The sequence below is a fragment of the Eimeria tenella genome, genomic scaffold (assembly GCF_000499545.2).
Source record: "Eimeria tenella Houghton genomic scaffold, Eth_scaff93, whole genome shotgun sequence".
Taxonomy (NCBI): Eukaryota; Apicomplexa; class Conoidasida; order Eucoccidiorida; family Eimeriidae; genus Eimeria; species Eimeria tenella.
In genome coordinates, this window is record NW_013543469.1 from 42,635 (window position 1) to 53,102 (window position 10,468).

Genomic DNA, 10,468 nt, shown 5'->3' on the forward strand with positions numbered 1-10,468 from the left:
ACGGTTTAGGTGCACTGCATGCGCCCCGCAGAGCCGTAAACCACAAATTAGGGTTTGGGGTTTGTTTTCGCGCCGGCACCAAGAACACGGCCCGAACGCTTGAAACTCACTCTCGACGCCCCCGGCTTAGGGTTTAGGGTTGAGGGTTTAGGGTTTAGTCTCCTCACCATCCTCAGCTGCATCCACTCCTGCCTCAAAGTGGGGTCCTTTGGGGGCCCCCAGGGGCCCCCCAGGTCCTCAGCGGTCTCCCCCAGGGCCCCCAGGGGCCCCCCAAGGGCCCCCAGGGGGCCCCCGAGGGACCCCAGGGGCCCCTCAACAGCCTCTGGAGGCCCCTCAGGGCTTTCTGGGGGCCCCCTAGGGGCCCCTGGCGGACCCCCAGGGGCCCCTGAAGGCCCCTCAAGGGGCCCCTGGGGGCCCCCAGGGCCCCCCAGAATTGCGAGACAGCGGAGGTATAAAGGAACACAAAAACGAGACAGGCGGAGGTGGTGGTAGGCCCTGAAATAAGAATAATTAATTAATTAATTAATTATTCTTATTTCATTAATTAATTACTCTTCTAATTAATTAATTAATTAACTAATTAATTAGTTAATCAGAATAGTAATTAATTAATTAATTAGTTAATCAGAATAGTAATTAATTAATTAATTAATTAATTAATTAATTAGTTAATTAATTAGAATAGAACTTAATTAATTAATTAGTTGATTAGTCAATCAGTAAGAATAAATATTCACGCTCAATCGAACAATATCTGCTACTTGCAATTTCGCAAAGGCCTCTGGCAGCAGCAGCAGCAGCAGCAGCAGCAGCAACACGAAAAAATAAGAAAACAAAAAGCCTCATGGTGGGGCTGTGGCCAAATAAGAAAGAAAAAGAAGTGAAGAAATTCAAAAGTTAAATTAAAAAAATAACATTAAAATAAAATAAAATAAAATAAAATAAAATGTGTCTCTTCTGGCTGCAGAATGAGCACCTTCGGGCAAGCCAAAGACCTCGAGGGTTTAGGGTTTAGGGTTTAGGGTTTTAGAGCGTAGGGTTTGAGGGCTTAGGGTCCTACGGTTTAGTGTTTGGGACTTCACAGTTTAGAGTTTAGGGTTTAGGGCTTCAGGCTTTAGAATCCAAGGCTTAGCGTCAGGGGTTTAGGGTTTAGAGAGCAGGACTTAGGATTTAGGGTTTAGGGTTTAGGGTTTGCGTGCCGGGCGAAGTTGTAAATGGTTTCCGCTATGAAGAGCCTTCTGTCTGTACACCCCAACTGGCTCTTCTGCCGCAACTCTGCATATCGACAAAGAATTGAAAACCCTTTCAAAACTGCTGCGTGGCGGTCCTGCAGCGCAAACCCTAAACCCTAAACCCTAAACCCTAAACCCTAAGCCCTGAGCGCTGGACCCTGAGCCCTGAACCCAGAACCCAGAACCCTGAAGCTGAAACGCTGAACCCTAAGCTTTGAACCCAGAACCCTAAACCCTAAACCCTAAACCCCAGTCCCCAAACGCCAAACCCCAAACCCTAAACCCCAGCCCCCAAACCCCAAACCGTAAGCCCTAAACCCCAAACGCCAAACCCCAAACCCTAAACCCCAGCCCCAAACCCCAAACCCCAAACCCCAAACCCCAACCCCTAAACCCTGAACCCCAAACCCGAGATCCGAAACCCTAAACCCTAAACCCTAAACCCTACCTGGAGGGCGTGTGCGCTGGCGTGGGAGAGAAACGCAGCAGCAAGACAAAGAGCTGTTAAGGGGCTGCTGGGGGCCCCCAAAAGGGCCCTGGAATATTCTGCTGCAGCAAATCTGGAGCGGAGAGAAAGGAGACAAAAGTGGCCCCCGAGGAGACACAAGGAGACGCTTGTGGGGCGCAGCAGCAGCTGCCGAATCACCCACGAGCTGCAGCAGCAGCAGCAGCAGCAGCAGCAGCAGCAGCAGCTGCTGCAGCGGGGGGCGTTTGGTAGGAGATTTGTAGCAAGTGGTTGATTAATTGCTAATTAAGTATCATTTAATTAATTCATTAATTAATTACTTGTTTATTTACTTTTAATTAGTCCTTTATTTGTTTATTCATTTCTAATTAACCAGCACAGCAGCAGCAAAGAATTTCGTGTAAATAAAAGGAAATTGACTTTAAAACATAAAAAAGAAAAAGAATTAAAAAATTAGATTAAATTAGATTAAATTAAATTAAATAGTTAAATAAAAATAAAAAAGATTTCTTGCCGGTTCTCCAGCATCATCTCCTTATCCCTCCAGCTCCCGTTCCACCCGCTGCTGCTGCTGCTGCTGCTGCTGCTGCAGGGGGCCCCCTGCATAAACAGCAGCCGCCCGTAGGCCCCCAAAAGGGCCCCCGGGGGGGGCCCCCTCCGCAGCCGCCGCTGCAGCAGCCGGCGGAGGGTACTGAGGGCCAGTCTGTGGAGGCCCCCCTCCAGACTCAGTTCTGCAGCAAACCCTAAACCCTAAACCCTAAACCCTAAACCCTAAACCCTAAACCCTGAATTAGCTGCATTGGGGCCCCCAAGCGCCGCCGCGCAAAGACACTCGCACGACTGTTACGCAAAACCCCAACACGCGCTTCTAACCCCAAACCTTAAACCCTAAACCCTAAACCCTAGACCCTGAACCCTAAACCCTAAAATCAAACCCGAGATCCCAAACCCTAAACCCCAAGCCCCAAACCCTAAACCCTAAACCCTAAACCCTAATCTCACTAAGGGTGGCGAGCTGGAGTTTTTCTTTGAGTTGTTTCTTTTCCTGGGGGGCCCCCCAGTGCCTTTTTTGTCTCCAGTCTCTTTGGGCCCCTTCCAAAACCCTCACAGCTTCTGGCCAGCGGCGGAGGGCCCCCAGCAGTTCCGCCCCCGCGCACAGAAACTCGCAGTAGCCCTCGAGGCCTAAACCACAAATTAGGGTTTAGGGTTTAGGGTTTGGGGTTAGGGTTTGCCGTTTGCGGACCAGGTTTGCGGCTTGGCTGCTTCCACACGCAGGCCCTCAGCGCGGCCCACGCAGCGCCCACAAACTAGGGTTTAGGGTTTAGGGTTTAGGGTTTAGGGTTTGGGGCCCCTGGGCCTGGCCTTTCTTGCCTGCAATATCTTCAATTCCCTGCAACTCCAAGTCCCTTTTAACAGTATTATATTTTATTCTTTTTGTCCCTTTTTCTCTCTTCCCTTCTAAACCCCGACTCATCACCAAAACCCCTTTCCTCCCAACTCCAACCCCCAAACCCTCATCTTCGGGGGCCCCCGGGGGGCCCCCCTCGGGGGCCCCTGGGGGGCCCCCCTCGAGTACCCCGCACGGGTCCTCGGAGGGGCCCCCACACGGGGTCCCTTCTGACCCCCCCTGAGGGCCCCCCTGGGGGGCCCCTTGAGGGGCCCCCTCGGGGGCCCCCTGAGGGGCCCCCTCGGGGGCCCCCTGAGGGGCCCCCTCGGGGGCCCCATGGGGGGCCCCCTCCTGGAGGGACCCCTGTGGGGCCCCGCAGGGGGCCCCCGCTGGGTCCTCACCAGCAGGGGGCCCCCTAGGGGAGTCTGAGACGGTGAACCCCTCGGGGCCCCCCTGGGGGGCCCCCTGGGGTTGGATTTGGCTGGATTTGGTTGGAGTTGGAAGTTTTGGAGAAGTGCTTGGATGTTTAATTTTTTGTGCTGCTTTGACTCTTCTTTCTTGAGCCTCTTTGCTGACTCTTCGAATATCTAATTCGCATTCTGTTACAAGAGACAAGAAGCGGGCTGCCAGGGCCCCCTCTTCTGCTGCTGCTGCTGCTGCTGCTGCTCCTGCTGCTGCTGCTGCTGCTTGTCGCTTTTTAAATGCTTCTTTTAGCTGCTCGTACTGCAGCGCCCTTTCTTCGGGGGGCAACGCGCTGGCGCAGGTGCAGCAGCAAAGGAGCAGCAGCAGCAAAATAATTATTTAAAATATTTTATTTAATTAAACTTTAGTTAAATACAAAGGCGCAGCAATCCCATTCAAACATATCAGCAAATATGGCGTGCTTCTTTCCACAGCAGCAGCAGCAACAGCAGCAGCAGCAGCAACAGCAGCACCAGCGGCAGCAGCAGCATCGGCCGCAGCAGCGGCAGCACCAGCATTAGCCGCAGCAGCAGCAGCAGCAGCAGCAGCAGGGGGCGCTGACTCTGGGATGAATTCTGTGTCCCAGAGGGCCTTGAAGGAAACGGACAGCAGCAAACAATCTGCATTTAAAATTGCTCCTTGCTGCCGCAGCAAATTGGACAGCAGCAAACGAGCAGCGGCATCTCGAACCCCTGATAAGGCGGGGTAGCAGGCCTCCGTTGCTGCGATGCAGCTGCAGCAGCAGCAGCAGCAGCACACACACTGCAGCAGCAGCAACTCCAAGCGGCAGCAGCAGCAGCAGCAGAGATAGCTGCTGCGAGATGAAGAGAAGATGAAAAATAAAAAAAACAAAAGACAGAAGGGAAGATAGAAAGGAGGAAAAGAAGATAAAGGAAATTAAAATGAAACGGAAAGGAAAAAATAAAATAAAAATCAGATTAAAATTCAAATAAAATAAAAAATAAAAAATAAAATAAAAGTGTTTACCGCTGAAGGACTGAAATTGCTTCTTCGGTTCTGTTGAGGGCCACGTAAGAATTCGCCAGCTTCACTGACAGCTGCAAACCCCAAACCCTAAACCCTAAACCCTAAACCCTAAGTCCTAAACCCTAAACCCTAAGCCCTGGGAGACCAGGAAAGAAAGGAAAAAAGGCAGGAAAAGACAAATAGAGAAAAGGAGACAAAAGTGCTGCTGCTGCAGCAAAATATAAAAATTAATAAACAGCAAAACGGGCGAACTCAGCAAAAACAGCAGCAGCAGCAGCAGCAGCAACAAAACAATCGAACCCTCCCAAATAAAGAAACAAACAAACGAACAAACAAAAAAATAAATAAATAAATGAATAAATAAATAAACTTAATTAATTAATTATTTAATTAATTAATTAATTAATTGAAAATAAAGAAATAACTTACAGTGCAATCGGCCTCGAGGCCCGGGGACTGCAGCAGCAGCTGCAGCAAACGGCAGGCATCGCTGTCTCGATTTGCTGCAGCAAAAGCATCTGCCAGCAGCAAATAAGAATCCACAAACTCCGCCGCCACCTCCTCAGCAGCAGCCTCCCCCCTGCTGCTGCTGCTGCTGCCGTTGCTGCTGCTGCTGCTGCTGCTGCTGCTGTGCCCCAAAGCAGCAAGCGGAATAGTGAAAGAGGGAAATAAAGGATAAAACGAACAAGAGAGAATAAACAAAACAATTAAAAACAAATTAAATAAATTAATTGATTAATTAAATTAAATTAATTAAATTGACTAAATTGATTAAATTAATTAAATTAAAAATAATAAACTCACTCAAAAGTCCCTCCGGCATAATCCCTCTTTTGAGGGCATTTTCCAAACGCGAAATTTCCTCCAAAGAAGAAGCTCTTCCTATGGCTTTCTAAAAATAAATAAATAAATAAATAAATAAATTAATTAATTAATTAATAATAAATTAATTAATTAATAATAATAAATAAATAAATAATTAATAATTGAAAAAGAAAATGAGAAATTGGTTAAGGGGGAGGGGAGCAGCGGGGAAATGGAAAAAAGAAAAAATAAAAAATAAAAATAAAAACAAATTCCAAAATAAAATAAAATAAAATAAAATAAAATAAAATAAATTAAAATAAAAATTAAAAGCAATTAGAAGAAATATAAAGATTAAATGCGTTAAAAGAAGTAAACTAAAAGGAATTAAATAATTAAAAGAAATAAAACACTTCTAAATTGAAAAGGCAAGAAACAAAGAAAGAAGAAAAGAAATCTAAAAAGAAGAATGGTGCAAAGGAAACAAAATATAAATAAATGAAAAAGATAAGAGAATTTAAAGAAAAGATCAACATATACTCTAAAAAAGAAACAAAAAGAATTAAAAAACGATTAAAATAAAATAAAAAAGAAAAAGGATTAAAAAAGATTAAAATAAAATAAATAAAAACGAAAAGAATTTAAATAAAAGGAAAGAAACAAACCTTAACAGCCTCCAGTTCCTGGGGCGTGAGAGTTCCCCTCTTATCTGCTGCTGCTGCTGCTGCTCCTGCTGCTGCTGCTGCTCCCTCGGGGCCCTCTTCTGCTTTTCGCGGGGGCGCTGCAAAGAAATAAATAAATAAATAAATGAATTAATTAATTAATTAGAGTAAATAAACAAATAAATAATAAATAGATAAATATATAAATAGAAATATATAACTAATCAATTAATTAGAGTTGAGAAATAAATAACATAACGTCCCAAAAAAGTTCCAAAAGGTCCAAAAAAGGGAAAAAAAAGAAAAAAGAAATAGAAAAAGAAAGAAAAAGAAAGCACCGATTTGCTCGAGGAGTTTCTTTCCGTTTTCTCCTTCAAAAGTGCTTTTTGCTTTTTGTTTTTCTTCTTGTCGAACTTTTGAAAAATCCAAAAACCTCAAACTCGGAATTTTGTAAATCAAAAAAAGCCGGTAGTAAGAAGCCATGCTCACGGGGTTGCCCCACAACACCAGACGCTCCAGACGCTTTGCTGCAGCAGCAGCAGCAGCGCAGCAGCAGCAGCAGCAGCGCAGCAGCAGCAGCAGCAGCGCAGCAGCAGCAGCAGCAGCGCAGCAGCAAGAGGAGTAGCAGGAGGAGTAGCAGCAGCAGCAAAAGGAGAAGAAACAGCAGCACCAGCAGCAGCAGTAGTAGTCGTAGCAGCAGCAGCAAGAGCAGCAGCAGCAAGAGCAGCAGCAGCAAGAGCAGCAGCAGCAGCAGCAGCAGCAGCACGACACACAAAAAGGGATAATTTTATATTTCTGTTTTTTCGATTTTATTTTTGAATTAATTAAAGTACATATTACTATTTTACCTGCCTCTGTAAAAGGGATTAAAAGAAATAAAAGAAATGAAAAGAAATAAAAGAAATGAAAGAAATAAAGAAATAAAAGAAATAGAAAGTAGAAAAGGAAATTAAAATAAATTAAAATAAGAATAAAATAAAATAAAACAAAAATAAAATAAATAAAAGTAAAAATAAATACCTTGGAAGAGAGGCTCCAGGTCGGAAAGTCTTTCGATCTGAAAATAAAATATAAAAATTAAATTAAATTAAATTAATTAAATTAAATTAATTGAATTAAATTCAAATAAATTAATTGAATTATATTAATTGAATTAATTTAATTAGGTTAATTCAATTAAAGTAAATAAGACATAAATAAAAGATTTGGTAAATCAAAATTGAATTTAAAAACTGGCGAAGAATGAAATTTAAAAATTTGTTTTTCAAAGAGATTCTCCCCAGACAAAAAGCTCTAGATCCTAAACCCTAAACCCTAAACCCTAAACCCTAGTGAATTATATTTCAATTTTCTCACCCTGTTGTTTGTCAAAACAAGAGAAACCAAATTTGGAATAAAAGAAAAAAGATCGGGAGCAATTCGAGCCACTCTGTTGTTGCACATAATCTGCACACAAACCCTAAACCCTAAACCCTAAACCCTAAACCCTCGCCTTCCGCCACAACACCCCTCCCTCTGCTGCTCCAACCCTTCCAAAGGGCCCCCTAGGGGCCCCCAAACCTTTCAGGGGCCCCTTAGGGGCCCCCCAAGGGCCCCCAGAGGGCCCCTGGGGGCCCCTAGGGGCCCCCCGGGGGCCCCGAGGGGGCCCCTTTTGGGGGCCCCCTAAGGGGCCCCTGAGGGGCCCCCTGGGGGCCCCCTGGGGGCCCCTGGGGGCCCCTGAGGGTGTTTAATTGGTATATTTGGGTTGGAATGAAATAAGTTCTCACTAAAGTGTTGAGGCGGTTTAAAGGAGGAAAGTTTTGGAGTTTGATGATCTGGTTGTCGCTGAGGTCTATACACTCGAAGTAGTCGCCTGTGGCCCCCAAGTTCTCTATGGTGTCCACTTGGCAGCCTGCACGCAAACCCTAAACCCTAAACCCTAAACCCTAAACCCTAAACCCTAAACCCTAAACCCTAAACCCTAAACCTAAAGCCTAAGCCCTGCGGGAAGGGGAGGCGCGCGGCTGGGGAGGGGCAGTTCGGCGGTGAAGCCGCGGCAAGATCAGACGAAGGTGCGCAAACCCTAAACCCTAAACCCTAAACCCTAAACCCTAAACCCTAGACCCTAAACCACCTCGCAAGTTAAGGGTCCAGTTCTTGGCAGGGGAAATGAACTGGGGGGCCTGAAGAATCAACTCCACGGTGAGCTTCATCTTGCCAAACCCTAAACCCTAAACCCTAAACGCTAAACCCTAAACCCTAAGCCCTTGGAGGCAAACGCAGAGAAAGGCTTGCGCCGCGCTGCTGCACTCGACGCTGCCGTGGCAGCACCTGCTGCTGCTGCTGCAGACACCCTTGCTGCTGCTGGTGCTTTTGCTGCTGCTGCTGCTGCTGCTGCTGCTGCTGCGAAAGAAGCAACAGGAAGTCTGAGCCGGCGATTCTCTGGCTGCTGCCCCCGCTCTTGCTGCTGCTGCCGCTGCTGCCTCTGCTGCCGCTGCTGCTGCTGCTGCTGCTGCTGCCGCTGCCCGTCGGGGCTGCTGAAGAAGCTTCTAGTTGAGTCAAATTCGCAACAAAACAAAAGTAAAATGGGAAGGAACTAAAAGCTTCTTATTTCCCGAAGAAAATCGCGAAGAGGTGCTGCAGCAGATGGGCGCCGGGAGGACGCGGGCAGCAGCGAAGCAGGAGGTTTTTAAAGTCTCTTTTGGTGCTTTTGTGTTTGTTTTATGTTTAATTTATATAATTGATTCGAAATAAATAAACTTCGGTCAAATTGGAAGGGAAATAAATGCAAAAAAGCCTCTTGGGGCTGCCGCTGGAGCCTGGCTGCATGCGCGAGCACTGCTGGGCTGTATGTACAGCTCAACCTAAACTAAGAATTGTAGTTGCATGCGCATCTACTTTTATATTTTATATTTTTGTTTCATTTTTATTTGTTTATTTTCTCCCTATAAGCGAATATCTAGGCGCTGACGCCCCGCAACGCAGCGCCGCAGCAGCTCGGGGACTCCTGCGAGGGTTTAGGGTTTAGGGTTAAGGGTTTAGGGTTTAGGGTCTCCACATCGTGCAGATCTCCCTTAACCCTCACGACCCCTTCCTCGCTGAATTTCAGTGTGCACCTTTTTCTGCTGCGGCTTTTCTCTCCTCCGCAGTTTCAGGGTTTAGGGTTTAGGGTTCAGGATTTAGGGTTTAGGGTTTAGGGTTTAGGGTTTGGGGCGGGTTTTTCTGCCACAGCATGGAAAGTCCCTCGAGTGCGTTTTTGGCCGAGCTGGACCAGGTGTACGTACACCCCAACTCCTGGGGCCTCAAACCCTCCGAATTCTTTTCGCTCAAATCTCATTTTATTTATTTTGCAAATTTCAACTTCACAGCAGCAGCAGCAGCAGCAGCTCTGCTTCCTCGAGGCCAAGTCCCTGCCCCCGACGATCCTGCTGCTGCTGCAGCAGCAGCAGCAGCAGCAGCAGTGGGGGGGGGGGCCCCCGCCCCCCGGGGGGCCCCTACCCCCCGGGGGGCCCCCCAGGGGGCCCTAGGGTCTTTTTTGGGGTTTGTTTGTTTGCTGCTGCAGCGCCACAGAGACTCTCCAAGTGGACCACTGGTCCACTGCCTCCTTGCAAAAAGCTTTTCTCTCTTTTTAGTTCATTTCCCTTTTGCTGCTGCTGCCCTTCTCCTAATTCCGCAGTACCCTTTCGGGGCCCCCGAGGGGGCCCCCCGGGGGGCCCCCCAGGGGGCCCCCCACAAGGGCCCCGAGGGGGCCCCATAGGGAGTAGGGTTTAGGGTTTAGGGTTTAGGGTTTGGGGCGGGTTTTTCTGCCACAGCATGGAAAGTCCCTCGAGTGCGTTTTTGGCCGAGCTGGACCAGGTGTACGTACACCCCAACTCCTGGGGCCTCAAACCCTCCGAATTCTTTTCGCTCAAATCTCATTTTATTTATTTTGCAAATTTCAACTTCACAGCAGCAGCAGCAGCAGCAGCTCTGCTTCCTCGAGGCCAAGTCCCTGCCCCCGACGATCCTGCTGCTGCTGCAGCAGCAGCAGCAGCAGCAGCAGTGGGGGGGGGGGCCCCCGCCCCCCGGGGGGCCCCTACCCCCCGGGGGGCCCCCCAGGGGGCCCTAGGGTCTTTTTTGGGGTTTGTTTGTTTGCTGCTGCAGCGCCACAGAGACTCTCCAAGTGGACCACTGGTCCACTGCCTCCTTGCAAAAAGCTTTTCTCTCTTTTTAGTTCATTTCCCTTTTGCTGCTGCTGCCCTTCTCCTAATTCCGCAGTACCCTTTCGGGGCCCCCGAGGGGGCCCCCCGGGGGGCCCCCCAGGGGGCCCCCCACGAGGGCCCCGAGGGGGCCCCCCAGGGAGGCCTCCAGGGGGCCCCCCAAGGGGGCCCCCAGGGGGGCCCCCTGGGGGGCCCCTGTGGGTCAGAAGTCAGCATAGAAGGAAGTCTAGTGGGGGCCCTCTTGGATGAGGCGGAGAGGGTACTGAGCAGCAACTGCGGCTGGGGCCTGC

General features: G+C 48.2%; 1 protein-coding gene across 1 annotated transcript; it reads right to left on the reverse strand.

Moving 5' to 3' along the window:
- Positions 1-2,184: 2,184 nt before the first annotated feature.
- Positions 2,185-8,192, reverse strand: ETH_00008295 (U2 small nuclear ribonucleoprotein, putative; the record flags this gene model as incomplete). The annotated part of the gene is made up of 13 exons (XM_013378652.1): positions 2,185-2,429; positions 2,701-2,880; positions 3,211-3,839; positions 4,110-4,280; positions 4,535-4,605; positions 4,964-5,052; positions 5,339-5,426; positions 6,004-6,119; positions 6,339-6,527; positions 7,021-7,057; positions 7,357-7,446; positions 7,767-7,891; positions 8,114-8,192. The coding sequence occupies 13 exons, from the start codon at positions 8,190-8,192 to the stop codon at positions 2,185-2,187; spliced, it is 2,109 nt and encodes a 702-aa protein (XP_013234106.1).
- Positions 8,193-10,468: the final 2,276 nt, after the last annotated feature.